Genomic DNA, 23,207 nt, shown 5'->3' on the forward strand with positions numbered 1-23,207 from the left:
ACCCACATAAGAAACAAACAGATCTAAGGTAATGTAGAGCGAATTTTGAGTTTTATAGAGACGACTTTCAAGTTTCAAGGGGAAAATGGGATCAAAATCGAGTTCCAAAGAGCACAGTGGAACGAAGTTTCAGTTTCAAGGAATGAAGTAACGACTTTTGAGTTACAGAGAGTAGAGTGAAATTAAAATCGAGTTCCAAGAAGCATAGCTTAAAATAAACCAATAATTTTTATGAGAATATTTAGAATGAACACGTATTAAATGCCATATAGATGTTGTATTAAAATCAGATGACAATTCTTATAAGAGAAAGTTATAAAGACATTACAAATTTTAAAAGAAAACTGTTAAGATTAAGAAAGGTTTTTTCAGCTTTTTTCATCGTACCAGTGTTCGTGGTCTGTTGATTTTTTTTGTTCTTGTGGGGGTAGGCAGGATTGGCGCATCTAACTAGTCCTAGCAAAGATAATGCCCCATCTATTCTAGCAAACCAAGGGAGACTTGTGAAAAACAGGAACTTGCCGATTCTGATTAACTTGTGATAGCCAGGAAAACCGTACTTAAAACATTTATTACTGTGTGGACCATAGGCGTTGCCCCATAATCATATTCAACCGAATTTAAAGTGAAATACAAGTTTATTTATTTTATATTAAAAACATAATTATATAGATTTTTTCTTACTATATGAAATCTACATTTTGGCTAAATTCGTTAGGATCTGTTGACCCTAAAAATTACAAAACCTATGTGGCGCGCAGACCGAGTAACTAATAAGCTAACTACGTCCTTCGGTCGAATGCGGGGCGTGCCAACTCGTCGGCCGAGCTTGGCCGAGGAGTAAAATTTGTTGATGTAGCTTTGAGCGCGTTGTTGACTTCTCTATCTTGCGATTGTGACCGAGGAAGGAACACTCTCGCTCTCTGAGTTCTACAGCCTGAAGACAAGGCTGCTAATTCTGCGGAGTTCACAAGTCGTCCAAGCCCGATTCGGTCACTGTGATTATATTCGTAAGAGTATAAGCACGTTGAATCGAGACCAAACTATATGGGCACAGGTACTCAAACGTGATGTATGTCTTGATGGTGAACGTAGTTCGGCCGTCGGAATGCCGAACCCTGAAACTCACTTGCGAGTATCCAATCATAAAATCGTTCGGCGTCCAGTACGCCGAGTAATGCAATTCGTAACACCTGACTATGCCGAGAAGGCTAGTAAGGTGACCTCTGCCAAAAAAGGTTCGAAAACCCTTCTCGACCGAGACTTAGATAGATAACCGGTCGACCTCGACGCAGTGCTGTTTATCCAAACTGAAGGTGCTTCTTGGTCGGCTGATTCTGCGGCAGCAGTGCTGTTTATCCAAACTGAAGATGCTCGCCGGGTGCTTCCACAGTGCTGTTTATCCAAACTGAAGGTGTGTCGGCAGGAAAAGAAAAGGAAAAATCTCAAGGTGTTTGAGAGGTTTTGCGCAGGGCAATTGTATGCTGATTTTTAAGGAGGCTTTTCTGTTGCATGACTTCTTGTATTTATAGTACCCCATTCCTTGAAACCAATTCCGATTTGGATTGGGAGTCCTTGTCCCATTTCGATTCTAACTCGAACAAACCTACTCCCACTGGGATTCTGAATTTTCCTTCTTTTCGGGACTCCATTCCTTGCCGGTCGAGAATCCTGGTCGTACTAGGATTTCTTCGACCTTTTCTATTCATCCGGACTACTTGGGATAGGATTTGGCCGATCCTGCCAGCTTACCCGGGAGTTATTATTCGGCCCATAGTATTTACCATCACCTTGGGGCGAGTACATCTTGCTGCTCGGCCCAACAATAATATTTTGGGCCCAAACAGGATCATAAGAACAAATGAAGATTTTTTTTCTCCATTTTTTACAAAAATACCTTTGGTAACATATTTAAGGGTAGCCTAACTGGTTCCTAACAAGCTTAGTAATGTGTACAGATATTTTAAATGAATTTGCTCAAAATCGTAGGGAGAGATGTAAAATTTGTGATGCGTAAAATAAACTATGAATTATGTCCAATTCCTTTGAATTAGTGAGATTTTATAGTGCAGTTTAAGCATTTACAAATCTCACATTTCCTCTCAAAATTTTGAAGAATTTCACTCATCAAAATCCATAACTTTAGACAATCCAATCAAGACTTCAAAAATCAACGTCAATCCGTAGAAGCAATCTCACAATTCCACAATGTTATGAATAAATCCAATCATATCACTTAGTATCTCTCATCTCACATTACAAATTTCGACTTGCATTGTATTAACTTAGCGGTTATTTCCAAATTTTTGTGATTAGGGTTTGGTCAAGGGACTTACCTACACTCACGATGCAATAATAGATCACTACTGATAAAATTATATAACTGAACATAATAAATTATACACACTTTTTTTTTCTCTCTCTAGACTCTTATTTAATTGTCTTTGTTGATTTTACAAGAATTTTAATTTAATGATCTAAAATAAAGAGGCATATGTCTAAGAGAATAAAAAATGTGTGCGATTTTCATTTTCGCATTCGCCAATCAATGCAAAAAGAAAAAGAGAAAAAAGAAAAAGACTAAGACTTCAAAATTTATAAGTAAACCAAGCAATATCGCAATTCCACAGCATGACTTATCTCATCTACTCCCAACCTTACGCTACATTAATGGCTCAAAGAATTTAATGGCAACCCCAGAGAGCACGTAGTCAAGCCACCAAAACGTAACGCCTTTTTAACAGTTCGCTGGCCAATAGTCATTTAATGGGACGTATGAGGAGATATTCACATTTTAGTCGTTCATCATATATCGTGAGAACAATTTTCGTTAGGGCTGGACACGAATCGGGCCGGACCAGGCCCAAATTTGAAGGGATCGGACTGGACCCGGTTTAAAAGAAAAGGGCCAAGTACAGCAAATTCTAATACATGAACAGGACTCAACCCGACCAGTTCGAAATGGACCGGTTTGGGCCCGGTCCACGGGTGTTTTTTTTTTTATTTTTTTATTTTTTTATTTAAGGTTTTCAAACATTTGTAGCATCACCACCGCTTACCAGTGACCCAGTGCGCTGGTTGTGGCTAAGATTGAAGTATTTAATAGTCTCAGAAAGGCGGGGTAGAAACTTCTGCTGTTGTGAACTGGAACTAGAACTAACAAACATATGGCCACTCAAATCAACATCAGTGATCTCAGATAGCTTAAAAAATTCCAGATCGATATGCCCATTGAGCATGTTCCCATGCAAGTCAAGCACATCGAGACTTGAAATTAACTCAAACTCTTAGGTATTTTCTTGGTAAAGCCATTCAAAAATTCCAGATCGATATGCGGCATGCCCATTGAGCAGGTTATGTACATGATTCATAACCTAACAATTTGCATGAAACCCTCCACTGATCTAATTTGCATGAAACATTCAAATCCAGTTTACATAATCTAATTAAAAATACCCAACAGAATATTCAAATTCAATTAAACAAAATATTTGAAATTGGAACAGATTAAAAGTCAAGATTCAAGAACCCCACAAAATCCCTAAATCCTAATTTAATTTTCAATCCTAAATCCCTACAACATAATACCTTGAAACTGAAAAAGACCGTCAGCAGAGCTTGGCTTCCATGCAAATCTGAGTCGGACAGAGGAGATGACTGATTTGTCGTTTCCAGTTGTTCGACTTCGTTGTTTGTCCCCTCGAGTTCGATAGAGAGAGACTGACTCCGTCGTCCGTCCCTTAGAGTTCGATAGACAGAGACTGATAATCGAGAGGGATAAGTCGAGTTCGATAGACAGAGATTGATAATCGAGAGGGATAAGAGTCAGGGAGGACTCTAGGAGAGAGAGATCGAGAGGTAGGACTATGGGAGAGAAAGATCGAGAGGGAGGACTGAGGAGAAAGAGTTTCAGACTTTCAATTCGAGTGTGTGTGTGTGTGTAATTTAAGCGTATGTGGTTATTGGATATGGTTCGGGCCGGGGGCCTGTGTCTTCAGAAAACTGGATCCACCCTCCCCTATGTTTACTTGGACCAGCTCCGTCCCGTTTTGTAGGTAAAATAATATAGACCTACCCCGTACCTGTTCCGAACTTCTAATACTTGCCCCTACCCGCAGGTCCAGAGCCCGTTTGCCCACCCTTAGTTCTCGTTAGGTACTGTTTATGTTTAATTTTAAATAAAAAATTTAAAATAATTTGTGGTCCACATTTGTAACATATTTAATTAAATCTCTAAAACCAACAAATGTTTATCTTCATTTTTTTTTTTTACAAAGATACATTGGCAACATATTTAAGGGTAGCCTACCTGGTTTCCCAACGAGCTTGGTAACATGTATAGATATTTTAAATGAATTTGCTCAAAATCGCAAGGAGAGAGGTGCAATTTGTGATGCTTATATACGCTAAGAATTATGTCCAATTCCCTCGAATTGCAGAGATTTCATAATGCATTTTAAGCATTTACTAATCTCACTTTTTTTTTTCCCAAAATTTTGAAGAATTTCGTTCATCAAAATCCATAACTTTAGACAAACAAATCAAGATTTCAAAAATCAACGTCAATTTAAAAGCAATTTCACAATTCCACAATGTTATGAATACATCCAAATTCCAATCATATCAATTAGTATCTCTCACGTTACAAATTTCCACTTGCTTTGTATTAACTTGGAGGCTATTTGTGAATTTGTGATTAGGATTTGGTCAAGGGATTTACCTACAGTGACGATGCAATAATATATCGCTATTGATCGGTTGCTAGTTGCAGATATAGATGGGGTCTTGTGACCTTGTGATATTCTTATATAATCTTCATTTTCTTTCGGGCTTATGCCCCGTTTTCAACCAAAAAAAAAGTGTGAGATTTTCATTTCACATATGCTAATCAATGCAAAAGTAAAAAAATGACTAAGACTTCAAAGTCAACAACGCACAAGTCTTTTGAAACATAAAAAATCAATCTTTCAAAATTTTGGACTAGCTTTAATTGGTACTTAGGCACTGATGATGTCTGGTTTAAAATCCTCGGATTCCAACCCCAAAGTTCAATAACAACTGTAGTCGGAAGCCATGAAAGGATGTCTACAATTTACATAGTACTGTATGAAGGGATGTTGAGTTTTGGAGATACTACGGTCTAATGCTCAATCCTAAACAATCTGTAATATACTGAAATGAATAAGATATCATTCTTCGCTACGATTGCCATTTTCTCAAGTGATGATGTTCCTTTCATGTCTAAGCAACGAATCAAAGGGGTTAGAATTGCGCATGCTAGAAAAGAAAAAGGCAGCAGTCTTCTCCTTTTTTTCTTTCATCTTAAAGTTGAAGCTTGACTGTTTTTGGTTCATGATTTCCTGCACCTTTGCAAAGTGAGTTGAAGCTACGTTTTTTACCACAAAACTACATGGAATATTTTTATCACTTACAATTAAAAGTATTTGAGGGGCCTGCTGTCCAGGCCGGCCCTGCAATAATACTTCAAATTCAAGCCGGTTTTAAAACCTGGAAACAATCAGATAAAAGATGCCTTGCCTTGTTTGTAAAGAACAAATCCACTTTGTGTGTACCTGTTTTTCGATCCAACAAAATTTATGGACACATTGCATGTCCCAAAACCAATGGCAAAGAGGGCTAATGAAGATGATTCCCTTGCCAAGATCAAACTTCTAGAATTTTCAAGTTAAATAGGAAGAGGCAGAATTGATTTTTATTTTGAGGATGTTATAACAATTACCATAAAAGGTTCAAGGATGGATAAGGTTAAGATTCTATCTTGACCTTGGTTGATTTCTCATGCAACCAGTGGACCAATACCTGAGGAAATTGGAGAGTTTAAGTCACTATATTTCCTTAATTTGTCTAGTAGTTCTTTCACAAGCTAAATCCCATCGTCATTTGCCTACATGCATCAACTCAAGTCATTAGACCTCTCACAGAACAAGCTGAGCGGGCAAATTCCACTGCAGTTAGCAAACTTTCCTTGAATTCTTTAATCTCTCAAATAATCAACTTGTTGGCAAGATCCCAAGTTGAACTCAGATTCCAACACTTCCGAAAGCCTTGTTTATAGGTAACAAAGGACTATGGGGGCCTCCTTTGTCTGCCGACAAGAAAGCGGGATTGTCACCACCACCACAATCAAATGGAAGCCATTCAAAATCCTGTCGCAAGATTGGTAGCGATCTTATCAGTGTTGAAATTGGATTTACGTTTGGCTTAGGAGTTGCAGTTATTATCTTTCCGGGAATAAGTGAGTTGAAGCTATGTGTAAAATTAATCTAAATTCTAGCTTAGTTTGGCTTAAAGTTGTGTTCTGCTTTCAAATTCCGGTTTTGGGACTAAGCAAGTGCATGATGCAATGCAAATACCAATAAAATGAAAATCCATCGATTTGAAGAGAAGCTTCGTAACAATATTATCCTAAACTACATGGAAAGCTTTAGATTATGTACTTGCCGGATGCATGTAGTTTTTTCTTCAAATATGAAAAAAATTAATGCCATGTTATGTCTGCTATACCATTACCTCTTCCAGCCTTGGAAAATCAACATTCACAGTCATTTAATGGGAACCTGAAGAGCACGGGGGTAGTGTGAATGTGACTGTCATCTACGCTCATCTTCCACTTGGCTGTGCTGGTGTTTGTAGGGAAGAAATTTCTCGCTCTCTTCCCCACCCTTTTTTTATTTGTGCACGTTAATTAGTCAGGCAGATGTCGTAAGACTTCAAGGCCAAGTAATGCACATGTCTTCTGGAGTTGTAGCTATCTGCAAATTTCAGTCTCAATCATAATTATAGACAGATAAACGAAGAAACAAGAGAAATAAAGACAATGAAGATTGCGGGGCACAATTGTGCCTTATACATACAAGAATGTGAAGGCAAAAGAGTCTCATATCGGTGAAAGGAGAACCCTTGCACAATCTGTTGGAATTTATATGTTATAATATTAATAATTATAATATTTAAATCAAAATATTGAATGAAAAATGCATAACCGTTTGAAAGGGATCAAGGCAATCCTTGGTAAACGGTATCATCTAATAGATGTATGTTTGCATCTCTTAATCAACCAGTATCTTAGGTTTTATATAAACTCATGTTAGTATAGTCGTGAGATTATTATGAGAAGAGTTTTTCTCTAAGGTCTTTTATTCTTGGTTAGTCAAATTCCGAGCCGTGGTTTGAGAGTATGAAATATATGAAATTCGTCAGAGTCCGATGATTGAAGTGCTTTGACTTCGGATTATAGATTGTTGAATCCTGGGAGACGGACGCCTACCAAACTACAAGCACAAGACTAGGGGCGAAATTCTATTTTTAGGACATTGCATTTATGCAAGCCTCAATCTCCAAGTTTGTCAGTTTTTCTAACTTTCTCTCTAGTTGTTTATATTAATGTTGAATTTCTTTATGATTATTATTATTGGAATTCTTTTATATTTCTCATATTTTCTAATATTGCTCCAACACAATCGTGCCTTATATGTGCAATTTTCAGTCCCAATAAAATTAGTAAGGCCTCTAAATAACCTATAATAAATTGACATGTGTAAAATAAATAAATTAATAATTAAAAAATACATGGTCGGTTCGCACGTGCCCGTGTTCACGGTCTATTGGTTTTTCTGTTCTCGTGTAGGAAGGAGGGATTGGCATATCTAACTAGTCCTAGCAAAGAGCGGTATTGACCCATCTATTCTAGCAAACCAAGGGAGACCCAAGCAGCAAGAACAAGAGGGGATCTTGCCGATTCTGAGTAACCTGCGGAAAAGTGGGAAAACCATACTTCGAAACAATTATTATTGTGCAGGCCATAGGCGTTGCTGCATATTCATATATATTCAACCGGACTTAATGTGAAATACAAGTTTTTATAAAAATTATAAGATTATATGACTTTTTCTAACTATATGAAATCCATACTTTCCCTAAATTCTTTAGGATCATTAGAATGCATCGAGACTTTTATCTCCATTTCTTAGAAAAATACCACTGCTTACATCTTTAAGGGTAGCCAACCTGGCCTTCTAACAAGCTTAGTAACATATCGAGATATTTTAGATGAATTCTCTCAAAATCACAGGGGAAAGGTGAAATTTGTGAATGCAAAAAATACATTACAAATTAGTCCAATTCCCTCAAATCAGAGATATTTCGTAGTGGATTTTTCAGCATTCACAAATCTCACATTCCTCTGAGATTTTGAAGAATTTCACTCAAGATTTTACATGAAAATATCTAAAAATTAAACTCTATCAAAATCCATAAATTTAGACAAACCAATGAAGACTTCAAAATCAACATCGAGTCATCAACCCATAAAAGCAATCTCACAATTCCACAATGTCATGGATAAATCCAATTATATCATTAGTATCGTCTCAAGTGATAAATTTCCACTTGCTTTGTAATTGCCTCTAGGCTATTGTAAATTTGTGATTAGGGGTTGTCAAGGGACTTACCTACACTCTTATTTAATCTTTTTTGTTGATTTTATTGAAAATATTCAATTTAATGATAGGAAATTTTAAAAAGATATTGATAGTTTAATTAAAATTAATATGTGTAGAGAGGAAAATGGATGTACAAAAAGATTATTATATGAGTTCAAATAAAACGGCATATGCCTAGGAGATAAAAAGTGTGTATTTATCTTTTTCATATTCACTTATCACTTAAAAAAGAAAAGAAAAAAACCAAGACTCCAAAATCTATAAGTCAACAAGTCAACCCAAAAATATCACAATTCCACAACGTTCTCCTCTAGCCCCTGCTTTATGATACATTTATAATGGCCCGAAGACTTCAATGCCAATCCTATAGAGCACATAGTCAAGCCACCAATACCTGAGGCCTTTTTTCCAACGAAAAATTCTATTTTAATCCTTGTCTAAGATTACTTTTTGAATAAAACACTGTCAAAAATTAAAAATTAATTCTAATCCTTGGCACTTAATTGTAATTTTTTAATAGTAAATAGGTTGTGATAATTATTGAGTTTTTTTTTTGTAGGTTATACATTGATTTCCTATAAATAATAAAAATGTTATTTATCATATATTTTTTTTATTGTGTGTAAATTTCTCCGTACTTATGTATATGCATATTGCATACATATGTATGTTTAGATACTAGAATTACCTAGCGATACACTTGTACCAACACAATTATATTGATACATTCGTACCAAAAGTTATGTACTGATACAATTGTACCGAAACTTACGTACTAATACTTCTATACCTATGAGTAAAATAACGTACCTAAAGTTATGTACTGATACATTCGTACCGAAACTTCTGTACCAATACTTTTGTACCTATGAATAAAATAAGGTACCGAAAGTTATGTATAAATTATTTTTGTTTTGTTGTTGAATTTTTTAATAATAAGAATTTGTTTTTTTTTTATTAAATTTTTATCTACTAATATGATTGGAGCACAAAAAAGTACATTTATTATGGATGGGTAAAGAATTTTGAATGGTAACAGAAATAACAAATGTGTTATAATTACTCATAGGTTTCGGAAGTATCAGTACATAAGTTTCGGTACGAATGTATCAGTACATAACTTTACGTACTTTATTTTACTCATAGGTATAGAAGTATCGGTACGTAATTTTCGGTACAAATGTATCAGTACATAACTTTCGGTACGAATGTATCGATACAAATGTGTTGGTACAAATGTATCAATAAGTAATTATAGTATCTAAACGTACAAATGTATGTAATATGCATATACATAAAAAAAAAATGATAATATATGATAAATAACATTTTTATTATTTATGGGAAATTGATGTATAACCTACAAACAAAAAATTCAATAATTATTACAACCTCTTTGATATTCAAAAATTACAATTAAATGCCAAGGATTAGAATTAATTTTTAATCTTAGACAAGGTTTTATTCAAAAAGTAATCTTAGACAAGGATTAAAATAGAATTTTATCGGCTAAATTGAGGCTTTGAAGCTGTTGAAGATCAAAGAGGTTGCTCGAATTGTCAATCCCACCGGAGATAGATTGGTTGCTAATGTCAAGACCAACAACATGTCCATTAGTACTGCAAGTAACACCGAACCAAGAACAACAGTCGGTACTTGAATTCCATGATATGAACTTGGGTGGGGGAGTAGCTTCCAACTGGGGATCATAGAATGTAAGGGTTTTCTTGAGATTGAGCAACAACAGTTGCTGGTGTTGAATACATTGGTTGTGAACTGCAGGGATGGTATTACCACGGGTAGTAGTGATGGTGGAGATATTGAACAAGAGTAGGAGGAAGAAATTTTGGAGCAAAGTTTTCATTTTTCAGACACTTAATTTGCTAAGCTTAATTAGCAGAGAAAGTAATAAAAAACAATTGGACAACTGAGAACGGTTTTATAGGAACGGCCATTGGCCACCGAATTGGAAAAATAGAAAATTCTATTTTAATCCTTGTCTAAGATTACTTTTTCAATTAAACCTTGTCTAAGATTAAAAATTAATTCTAATCCTTGGCATTTAATTGTAATTTTTGAATATCAAAGAGGTTGTACTAATTATTGAGTTTTTTGTTTGTAGGTTATACATTGATTTCCCATAAATAATAAAAATGTTATTTATCATGTATTATCATTTTTTTTCATGTATTTGCATATTACATACATTTGTATGTTTAGATACTGTAATTACTTATCGATACATTTGTATCAACACATTTGTATCGAAAATTATGTACTGATACATTTGTACCGAAAATTACATACCGACACTTCTATACATGAGTAAAATAAGGTGCCTAAAGTTATGTACTGATACATTCGTACCAAAACTTTTGTACTGATACTTCTGAAGCCTATGAGTAATTATAACACATTTGTTATTTCTGTTACCATTCGAAATTCTTTATCAATCCATAATAAATGTACTTTTTTGTGCTCCAATCATATTAATAGATAAAAATTTAATAAAAAACATATTCTTATTATTAAAAAATTCAACAACAAAACAAAAATAATTTATACATAACTTTCGGTACCTTATTTTATTTATAGGTACGGAAATATCAGTACATAACTTTAGGTACAATGTTTTACTCATAGGAATAAAAGTATCGGTACATAAGTTTCGGTACAATTGTATCAGTACATAACTTTAGGTACGTTATTTTACTCATAGGAATAAAAGTATCGGCACATAAGTTTCGGTACAATTGTATCAGTACATAACTTTTGGTACGAATGTATCGACACAATTGTGTTGGTACAAATGTATCGATGGGTAATTATAATATCTAAACATACATATGTATGTAATATGCATATACATAAGTATGGAGAAATTTACACACAATAAAAAAATATATGAAAAATAACATTTTTATTATTTATAGGAAATCAATGTATAACCTACAAACAAAAAACTCAATAATTATTACAACCTATTTGCTACTCAAAAATTACAACTAAATGCCAAGGATTAGAATTAATTTGTAATTTTAGACAAGGTCTTATTCAAAAAGTAATTTTAGACAAGGATTAAAATAGAATTTTCCGTAATATAAGTAGCTATGGCTCTCGCATTCCATCTGCAATTGGAAAGCTTACAAACTTGAGGTACCTAAATTTATCATATAGCTATTATGACTGTGAGGGGAAAATTCCAGCTGAGATTTCACAATTGAGAAGGTTGGCTGTCCTTGATATTTCTCAATCTTACAATCAGGGTGCACGCCACTTGAGAGCCCTAATTTAAACATGCTCTTTCACAACTTCACAGATCTCACAAAGCTATATCTTGATGGTGTGGATATATCAGCACAGAGGATTGAGTGGTGTATCATTATTACTCCCAAACCTGAGGGTGTTGAGCTTGTCTAACACTCTTCTTTCAGGTCCTGCTGATCAGTCCCTCGCCAAGCTGCAATCTCTATCCGTGATTCAATTGGATGGTAATCATATCTCGGGTCTAATTCCAGGATTTTTTGCCAACCTTTCAAACCTGAAGGAGTTCAACCGGAATGCTAACAATGTCTTCGCTCCATTTCTAGGATTCTTTGCGAAATTTTCAAAGTTGACTTCCTTGAGTCTCTCCTATTGTTCGTTGCAAGGTATATTTCCCAAAGAGATCTTTCAGGAACCTTTCAGGTACCTACTCTGAAAATTATTGACCCTTCAGGTAATGAAGAACTTCATGGTTCCTTGCCGTAATTTCCATACAATGGATTTTTCAATCCTTGGTTATAAGGTTCACAAATTTTTCAGGGTTATTGCCGGGCTCTATTGGAAACCTCAAGCATTTGGAGAGAATTGATCTTTTCAATTGCAATTTCACTGGATCAATTCCAAAATCAATGGAGGATCTAACACAATTTGTTTATTTGGAAATGTCCTCAAACCTGTTCAACGGTGCAATTATTTCTATACAATGGGAAAATGTTATTAATCTAGTAGAGCTTCATTTGGCCGACAATCTACTTGAAGGTAGTATTCCGCCGTCTCTCTTTTTTCTTCCCTTGTTGCAAGAATTAGTACTTTCCCAAAATCGATTCTCTGGTCAACTCGATGAGTTTTCTAACGCCTCTTCCAACTTGGCTACCCTTATTTGAGTTATAATAAATTGGAAGGTCCAATTCCGTCGCCTATGTTTTCTTTCCCCTTGGTCCAATTCTGTTGTTCTCAGTTGTCCAATTGTTTTTTTATTACTTTCTCTGCTAATTAAGCTTACCAAATTAAGTGTCTGAAAAATGAAAACTTTGCTCCAATATCTCCATTATCACTACTACATGTGCTAATACCACCCCTGCAGTTCACCACCATTGTATTCAACACCAGCAACTGTTATTGCTCAATCTCAAGAAAACCCTTACATTCCATGATCCCCAGTTGGAAGCTACTCCCCCACCCAAGTTCATGTTATGGAATTCAAGTACTGACTGTTATTCTTGGTTTGGTGTTACTTGCAGTACTAATGGACATGTTGTTGGTGTTGGCATTAGCAACCAATCTATCTCCAGTGGGATTGACAATTCCAGCAGTCTCTTTGATCTTAAGCATCTTCAAACCCTCAATTTAGCCGATAACAAATTTAGCTATGGCTCTCACATTCCCTCGGCAATTGGAAAGTTTACAAACTTGAGGGAGTTCAATTGGGATGGTAACAACGTCCCTGCTCCGTTTCCAAGATTCTTTGCGAATTTTTCGAAGTTAAGTTCCTTGAGTCTCTCCGGTTGTTCGTTGCGAGGTACATTTCCCAAAGAGATCTTTCAGTACCTACTCTGCAAATTATTGACCTTTCATTTAATGAAGAACTTCATGGCTCCTTGCCAGAATTTCCAAACAATGGATCTCTTCAGTCCTTAGTTCTACACGCCACAAATTTTTCAAGGTTATTGTCGGGCTCTATTGGAAACCTCAAGCATTTGGAGATAATTGATCTTTTCAACTGCAATTTCACTAGATCAATTCCAAAATCAATGGAGAATCTAACACAATTGGTTTATTTGGACATGTCTTCAAACCTGTTCAACGGTACAATTAGTTCTATACAATGGGAAAACCTTATTAATCTAGCAGATCTTCATTTGGTCAACAATCTACTTGAAGGGAGTATTCCGCCATCTCTCTTTTCTCTTCCCTTGTTGCAAGAATTAGTACTTTCCCAAAATCAATTCTCTAGTTAACTCAGTGAGTTTTCTAATGCCTCTTCCAACTTGGTTACCCTTGATTTGAGTTATAATAATTTGGAAGGTCAAATTATGTCGTCTCAGTTTTCTTTCCCCTTGGTGCAAGAAATTGTGGTTTTTAGTAATCATTTCTCTAGTCAACTCAGTGAGTTTTTGAACGCCACGTCCAACTTAGTTACCCTTGATTTGAGTTTTAATAATTTGGAAGGTCCAATTCCTTTGTCTATCTTTAATTTTCAGGGGCTTGAGCAGCTCTATTTGTCGTCAAACAATTTCAGTGCCTTCCCTTTCAACAGTCCTCATCATCTAAAAAATCTTACCAATATTGATCTTTCGTACAATAGCTTGCTGATTTTGTACAATGGTATCAATTCCTCATACTCCTCATTTCCTCAAATTGGTGCACTGAATTTGGCTTCTATCAAGTTGACAGAAAGACTAGGTTTCCAGAATCAATATACAATGGAGTTCTTGACGTTATTGATTTGTCCAATAATTCCTTGAGTGGCAGGGTTCCTCAATGTTTGTTTACAGAAACGAGTCTGGGAGCACTTAATTTGAGGAGAAACAACCTCACCGGAACTATTTCAAATTTTGAGTTTTTAGAATCATGTGAATTGCACACTTTAGACCTTGGGGAAAATCGGAGAAGTTTCCAAAATCTCTAGCCAACTGCACATCATTAGAGGTTTTAAACCTTGGAAACAATCAGATAAAATATGCCTTTCCTTGTTTTTTGAAGAAGATATCCACTTTTGCGTGTTCTTCATTTGTAGTCCAACAAATTTTATGGAGGCATTGCATGTCCCAAAACCAATGGCACCTGGCTAGTGCTTCAAGTCATAGACCTAGCTCACAACAATTTGAGTGGTGAAATACCGAGAAGATCTTTGACAACATGGCTGGCAATGAGGGCTAATGCAGATGATTCCCTTGGCAAGGTCAGACACCTAGAATTGCCAGGTAAAGGAGGGAGAGCGGGGGTTGGTTTTTCTTTTCACGATGGTATAACAATTACCGGAAAAGGTTCAAGGATGGATATGGTTAAGATTCTAACTATCTTGACCTTGGTTGATTTCTCAGGCAACAATTTCAATGGACCAATACCTAAGGAAATGGGAGAGTTTAAGTCACTATATTTCCTTAACTTGTCCAGTAATTCTTTCATAGGCAAAATCCCAACGTCATTCGACAACATGCATCAACTCGAGTCGTTAGACCTCTCATAGAACAAACTAAGCGGGGAAATTCCACTGCAGTTGGCAAAGCTTAATTTCCTTGCATTCTTGAATCTTTCAAATAATCAACTTGTTGGCAAGATCCCAACTGGTACTCAAATTTCAACATTTCCAAAAGAATCATTTATGGGTAACAAAGGATTATGGGGGCCTCCGCTGACAATGGATAACAATGCAAGATTGTCACCACCACAAGCAAATGGAAACCATCCAAATTCTAGACATGAGATTGACTGGGATCTTATCAGTGTGGAAATCGGATTTGTGTCTGGCTTTGCAGTTGTTCGTTGGGTCACTTGTGTTGTGTAAGAGATGGAGTAAATGGTATTACAGGACTATGTATAAAATCCTTGTTAAGATATTCCCTCAGCTTGAAGAAAGAATTGGTCCTCACAGAAGGCATGTTCACATAAATAAGAGGTGGTGGAGTTGGAATGTTCACATAAAGCATTTCGGGGTAGCGTAATTGGTAAACCCTCAGGAAACACAACTCCTCCTACTAGGGACACCTAGAGGTTTAAAGGCTTGTTGCATATGCTCAGTGTAATTGTTTCGCCAGCGAAAGTGAGCCTTCATTTTTGCTTTTTGTTTTAGTTAATTTCTTGTTTTTGTTCAATGTTTTGCTCGAGGACTAATAAAAGATAAGTTAGGGTTGTATATTTTGTATTTCTTTTTATCTATAAAAGTAGCTCTGATTTTATGTTAAATTGCTGAAATAATTTGTTTTATATGAGTTATGTAGAAAAGTTAATTTGTGAACAAAGCATGGAATTTGAGTCTTAAATTGGAGAAACACAACGAATCACCGAGTGGACCGTGAGCTGTGATGGGCTGGAGCAATTCAACATGAAGTGGTGCAACTTTAGAGGAATTGGATCACTGAAGTTTAGCCCAATTAAAGATGGCGGTGCTGTTCATGTTTCCTAAAAATAATGGGATTTGGATCACTCAAATCATTAGTAACACAAACAAAAAACTGACTATTACCTCATTCAATATCGGACAGAAGAAATCATCACTCTTCTTGGTGACAAATGTTTTTGATAGACATGCTTGCATGCATAAACATCGGACAGAAGAAACAGATAACCCAATCACAACTGGTTCATACTCACAGGAAAGAAATATCAGATAACCCTATCACAACTGGTTCATACTTGCAGGAAAGAAATGAAATTGCAAATCGGAGAGAAGAAACAGAAAACACAAACACCCACCATAGATTTGAGCTTATAACAACACAAGAAAATATAAAATCTGTGGCATAGCTTAAAGATTTAATAGACAAAGCATAGGACGAGCAGATTCAAACATGTTCGATTTGCAGAGGATGTTGTTGTCTTCCTAATGACATCTCTCAGCTAGTAGTATCAAAACATCCATATGACTGTTCTAAGATCCTACATGCACATTACACCGTCTGCTGAGACGATGCACTATACATAATTACATGCACATTACACAGTAGTCCATTAAGAAAAATACATACATACATACATGTATGTTTTCTCATTTCCGATATACAAATTAAATCAGGAAATGTCTATTGAAAACTTCAAGCTATGTCAAAACTACTTCATCTTACATTTACAGAGGAAAAGAGAGAAAAGCGACTTTCTGATCTGAGCTTACTTGTAATGATGACTGCAATTGCAATTCAGACTGTAGTTGGACTTGCGCTTTAAAATTGAATCTGCTATTGCGAAATTGACCTTAGCCATGCAATTAAACGCCACAAAACCAAGATTCTTCATCAGAACTCAAGGCTAGATTACCAAAACTGGTTTGCCAAGAACCCTAACCAAAACTGAAAATTAATTTACCAAAATTTTTGCATACCTAGCTTCCAATGACGATTAGGGTTGCGGTAGATTGTGGAATCAAGCTCGAAGAATCGGCGATGCAGATCGTATAATAAGCTTGAAAAATCGGAGATGCAGATCGTAGAATAAGCTTGAAGAATTGGAGATGCAGATTGTGGAATGTGGAATCAAGCTCATAAAAATGTCGATAGAAACTGCAATCAAGACTCGCAAAGAGTCTGCGATTTCAGAGCTGGGTGAGAGAGTGAGAGCCGTCATCGAATTCTAAGACGGGAGTTCTGTTTTTTAATGGCCTTCATTTTTTCTTTCCTATATAAATGTGATGGCTTTTGCTGAAGAATTGTAAACAAATAGAGTAATACTAGAGAGACTAAATTTGCAAATTAAATGATAAGTTATCAATAGAAATAAGCACATACAGGTGACAAAACTTAAAAGTCAAGCCAGCCACAAGAACAAATAATTAATCTTATCATAGCTAGTCGGAGTGCCTATTCTCATTCGTCGACCATGCATATTAAAGCCACCACAACCATTCTCAGTTGTTCAGTTATTCTTAGTTACTTTTTATGTTCAGTTGTTCAGTTGCACCCATATTTCCTCTTATTCTTCTTCAACATCATTACTATCACTATATGCAGTTCACCACGAGTGAATTCAAGACCAGCAACTGTTATTGCTCCATTTCAACAAAAAAACCTTACATTTTATGATTCTTCTCCTATTCCGTCAACTTACATCAGGGTATTTAAGTACTGACTGTTGTTCACGGGATGGTGTTACTTGTAGTACTAATGGACATGTTGGTCTTGACATTAGCAACCAATCTATCTCGGGTGGGATTGACAATTCGAGCAGTCTCTTTAATCTTCAGCATCTTATCCAAACATATCATATAACTAATGATATCTCTCAGCTAGTAAGTACCAAAACGGCCATATGACTGTTCTAAGATCCTACATGCACATTACGCCGTCTGCTGAGACGATGCACTCTACATAATTACATGCACATTACGCAGTAGTGCATTAAGAAATATACATACATACATATATGTTTTCTCATTTCCGATATACAAATTAAATCAGGAAATGTTTATTGAAAACTTCAAGCTATGTCAATACTAGTTCATCTTACATTTACAGAGGAAAAGAGAGAAAAAAGCGATTTTCTGATCTGAGCTTACTTGTAATGATGACTGCATTTGCGATTCAGACTGAAATTGGACTTGCGCTTTAAAATTGAATCTGCGATTGCGAAATTGACCTCAGCCATGCAATTAAACGCCACAAAACCAAGATTCTTCATCAGAACTCAAAGCTAGATTACCGAAACTGGTTCGCCAAGAACCCTAACCAAAACTGAAAATTAATTTACCAAAATTTTAGCATATCTGGCTTCCAATGACGATTACGGTTGCTGTAGATTGTGGAATCAAGCTCGAAGAATCGGCGATGCAGATCGTAGAATAAGCTTGAAAAATCGGAGATGCAGATCGTAGAATAGGCTTGAAGAATCGGAGATGCAGATTACGGAATGTGGAATCAAGCTCATAAAAATGTCGATAGAAACTGCAATCAAGACTCGCAAAGAGTCTGCGATTTCAGAGCTGGGTAAGAGAGTGAGAGCCGTCATCGAATTCTAAGACAGGAGTTGTGTTTTTTAATTGCCTAGAAATTTTTAGTTGAGACGCAAACATAAGTGGTACACCACGTATTTTAGCACGCATATCCCACTATTTGTTTAGTGACATGTGATGTACAATCTCATGTACCGGTCATAGTGAAAAATCTCTCATAAATGTGATGGCCCTTGCTGAAGAATTGTAAACAGATAGAGTAATGTTAGAGAGATTAAATTTACAAATTAAATTATATGTCATCAATAGAAATAAGCACATCTAATAAATCAATCATCAGCTGTCATGTTAGTTTTCAAAACTGCCTCTAAATTTAATCTCTCTAGCATTATCCATACAAATATATATATATATATACACACACACACGAGCCGGATCCATTGCACCATCTTTTTACATAATTTTTTTTACACACTTTTTTGTGAAGTCTACTTTGTATTGCATTTGAAGGCAATGCAATTTCGACAAACAAAATGTCAAAAACTATGGGTTAAACAATTTTTAGGGGGTCTAGTCAACGATAGTATTTTAATGGATGCAATTTCGTTTTAGGTTGTCACTAAAAAGTTATGCACCAAAATAAGGGGATGTACTCAAATTAGGATTTAATAAGATTTTAATAAACTTTGAAATCTAGGTGTAGTCAATTAAGATTTTAGAAGAGGATTTTAAAAGATTTTGAAATCATGCTGTAGTTTTGAAAATTCATCCAAATCCGGAGGTAATCAATTATGATTTTTAAAAAAAAATCGCATAAGTAAAGGTGTAGTCAAAAGCTCAAAGATTTAGTAGGATTTTATTTGGTGAATGATTTTGATGGATTTGAAAGAGGTGGTATAAATACCAAATGCCATCCAAAATCCAATCCCAACCCTCTGATTTCTTTTCACGCTAGACGAAGATGAACATGTCATTCCATATATCTGTCTTTTTCACTGATGCTCAGATCAAGCAGAAGAAAGTGTCCGACGCCATTTGGCTTTTGATCTCTCTACTGAAGACGACGCCATTGCTGCTCCAATCGAGTTGATTCTCTGAAATGTCTTAGGTATGATTTTTCACCTAGATCTTGAAAATTTTCTTTTCAATTCTTCAGACTATGACTATTATTTTTCTTGCGTTCTATGTTTCAAAAATGAATAATATTTTGAACTGACACAAAAATAAAAAACCTAAAAATTCTTATTTTCCACCCCAAACCTAACACACATTGTCCTCAAGATGTGAAAAATAAAATAAAAGTAATAATAAACTTAAAAGAACAAAAAGAAAAATAAACAAAGACCCTATTTTACGAAAAAGAAAGGACAAAAATGAAAACTAGATAAAAAATAATATCTACTAATTAACAAAACACTCATTGTCAACCAAAACCCTATGAAATTATCAGCTTAACCCTCTAATTAAAACAGAACATGAATAAGAAATATGGGGTAGAAATGTAATTTCACACAACCAAATTTTGCTTTTTTTTTTTCCAAAGCCTCACCTACATGTAATCCTAACATATCTCTAATTAAAATAAAAAAAATAAAAACTTCCCATTCCCACATTCTCTATTACTCTCTTCCTCTCTCCTTCTATTTCAAAAACAAAAATAAAAAATTTTCTCACACACTTTGTGTGTGTCCACAGTGGTGAAGCCAGGAATTATAAGGGGGATGGGCGATTTTTTTTTCTTTTCGAACAAATGATATTATTTACACTAAGGGGATAGGGGAGTGGGCTAACCTTGACAATTTGCTAGCAATAATGTAGTTCAAATTTGCCTTTAGTGAGAATCAAACCTAAGTCCTCTCACTTACAAGTGAAGAGAAATACCACTAGACAGTAGCACTAAATGGCGGGTTGGGGCGAACTTAAAAGAGTACAAGGTTAAAAAAGATTAGCCAATATTTCATCAAATTCAGTGTCCTCGCTTTGTGGGAACTACCCGGAATAGTCGAAAAGGACTACCTAAAATATTTGAAGGATGACCATTTGGAATATTTGGAGGAGGGTTTAAACATTGTTTCTTATAGTATCATTTCATTACGTAATTGTATACTATGAGAAGATAAAAAAGTCTTAGATTCTTAATCAATACCAATATCATATAAATTATTCATGAAACAAAGTTCAATTCAATTAATCAATATCAATGGTCAATTAATCAATAATCAAGAAATCAATTTTTACTTTAAATAACAAGTTTATTCATCAATAATTATAAGATTTCATATTCATAATCAATAATTAATAACCATATTGATTAATTACTCTATGATTCTATATAAAATAAACAAAATTTCAAATTAAATAAGCAATTAGGGTTAAGGCTAATATAAATTTGGACATTAAAAACTTCATCTAAGAGGGGGGCCAAGAATGGCGGCTGGAGGCTGGCTACTTGTGGCTTGGATGGCTTAAAAGTTTGAAGTTGAAGCCTTAATGTTTGGTAGCAGGGAAATAAGGGGGCCAATGGCAGTGGCAAAGCCATGATTTCTCGAAGGGAGGGGCGAACTTAAAAGAATGGAAGGTTAAAGAAAAATGACAACAACTAAATCTTTTTATATAGTAATGTCTTCCATAATTAATCAATACAAACAAATTACAATTGTTGCCGGCGATGTTTCATGTCATGAAAACGTTGCATAATAGGCTCATTATCAATAAAAGAAAATACATTTCTCTCAATGTAAACAACCATGCTATCACTCAACCATTAATCTCCCATTTTGTTACGCAATGGTGTTTTCACAATCTTCATAGCAGAAAAAGCTCTCTCCACCGAAGCAGTTGCAATAGGTAACACCAAAACCAATGTAAGAAACTTATACACTAACATATAGCTTTCACACCTCCCGGTCTTCACTAACTCTTTTGCAAGATCACTAATTCCTCTCAATGATGAAAACTCACTATGCATCTTCATATCATGAATGTAATTGTCAAGTTGAATTGGAAGATTCATGAGGTCCATACGATCAAAATCTTGAGGATAAAGTTGGGCTAAACGAACAATTTTTGCTTTGTCAAAAGATGCAAACTTATTCATCGGACTCAAACATGCCATACAAAGAAGCAACTTGGTGTTTACCTCATTGAAACGATCATTCAACTCCTTTAGTTGCATATCAAGGATTTGAAAATAGAGGTCCACACGATAGTAATGGAAGTTTGTGATTCTTGGAGCTTTACGCCTTGATTTTCAAGGTACGAAATGCAAATCCTCCATGTTAGGAACGATAATATCATGCTCCTCACAAAACTTTTCTACATCAGGAAACAAGTCCCCAAAGTCATCATATCTCAAGGATTGTAGTCTTTGCTTGCATACTGCCACTAACGCCATCACATTTAGAATATCTTGATCTTTCTTTTGCAATGCTTGTGATAACTCATTTATAATTCCCAATATAAGTCTCATCAAGAAAAGGTGAAACGCAAAATCAAAAGTTTGTATGTCTTTGAATAACCTAGTTGCTTCACCAAGATTATCTTGGTTGTGATCACTTTTAATCCATTTAACCACCTCCACCTCAGCTTCAAACATAACAATAATACTAACTATAGTACCATAATGTGAGTTCCACCGTGTATCACATGGACGCATGAGACTGCTTTCTTGATTTAACCCTTTACCCGTTTCAAGATTACCAAAATCAAGAGCTTTCTGAATTTGTTCTTGTTGCTTCTCTCTAAATGCATCACGACACTTACACGATGATCCAATAAGATTCACCAAACTACTAGCATTGATGAAGAAATTGGCAACATCCTCATTTTCCTTTGCCACGAATACAAGAGCTAGTTGGAGTTGGTGTGCAAAACAATGAATATAAATTGCTTGAGGGTATTTGTTCAAAATCTTTGTTTTAAGACCATTTAACTCACATTTCATATTACTAGCTCCGTCATAGCCTTGTCCTCATAACTTGGACATACTCAAATCTGTTGTGGCAAACAATCTCTTAATGGCCTCTTCAAGTGAGCTACTAGTTGTAGATGAGACATGTTGAACACCCAAAAACTTTTCAATTGCTTCTCCTTTTTTGTTCACATAACGCAATACCATTGCCATTTGCTCTTTAGTTGAAGAATCACGTGCTCCATCAACCAAAAGAGAAAAAAAATGCACCTTTCATATCTTTAGTAATTGCATCTACAGTTTCAATGGCACAAGCACGGACACAATCTTTTTTAATATTAGAAGAAGTATACTTAAGATTCTTGGGAGCATTCACAAACACAACCTTCATAACTTGTTCATTATGCTTGGAAAGAAATTGCATAAGCTCCAAATAATTACCTCTATTGCTTGATTTCAACGATTCATTGTGGCCACGAAAAGGCAAACATTGTCCCAACAACCATCTTGTGCACTCAAGTGAGGCACTCAATAAAGTACGATAATTAATGCGAGCTTCATCGGTTTGCTTAATCACAAATGTTTCAATGTGTTGTTTTTGTGTCATCCAATCTCTAGCTTGTTGTACAGCTTTGTTATGAAGACTTCCAACACCTCCCTCATGGACTTGAAGATTTTTGGGTCCTTTCTTCCAATTTGTTAACCCTATCTCAGTGAAGACATCACTTCCAGTGCTACCCATTTGATCAAAATCACATTTGAAGGGAGTTGCTACGAATATAGCGATCATATGGAAGCACAGTCGCTAGCTAACTAGCAATTTAACTGAAATAAAGTCACTAATTTCATACCGATCCCCCTCTTTTCAATTTTTTTATTTTTTTTATTTCTCTTACCATAACTACAAACTATCATATTCATGTTCTTCAAAATATATTTTCCCATGCTAAATCTATTATAATTAATATTT

At 35.3% G+C, this 23,207-nt stretch overlaps 1 protein-coding gene, 1 long non-coding RNA gene and 1 pseudogene across 2 annotated transcripts; 1 reads left to right on the forward strand and 2 right to left on the reverse strand.

Moving 5' to 3' along the window:
* The first annotated feature begins 85 nt into the window (after positions 1-85).
* Positions 86-15,391, forward strand: LOC137722096 (receptor-like protein 43; annotated as a pseudogene).
* Positions 15,392-16,080: 689 nt separating this feature from the next.
* Positions 16,081-18,387, reverse strand: LOC137723781 (uncharacterized). The gene is made up of 3 exons (XR_011066961.1): positions 17,935-18,387; positions 16,765-16,942; positions 16,081-16,618 (listed from the first exon to the last, which is right to left on the reverse strand). It is a non-coding gene; the product is annotated as an uncharacterized lncRNA (long non-coding RNA).
* Positions 18,388-21,091: 2,704 nt separating this feature from the next.
* Positions 21,092-22,979, reverse strand: LOC137722097 (uncharacterized). The gene is made up of 4 exons (XM_068461078.1): positions 22,508-22,979; positions 22,315-22,416; positions 21,587-22,176; positions 21,092-21,490 (listed from the first exon to the last, which is right to left on the reverse strand). The coding sequence occupies exons 1-4, from the start codon at positions 22,977-22,979 to the stop codon at positions 21,092-21,094; spliced, it is 1,563 nt and encodes a 520-aa protein (XP_068317179.1).
* Positions 22,980-23,207: the final 228 nt, after the last annotated feature.

This window comes from Pyrus communis, chromosome 17, assembly GCF_963583255.1.
Source record: "Pyrus communis chromosome 17, drPyrComm1.1, whole genome shotgun sequence".
NCBI lineage: Eukaryota > Viridiplantae > Streptophyta > Magnoliopsida > Rosales > Rosaceae > Pyrus > Pyrus communis.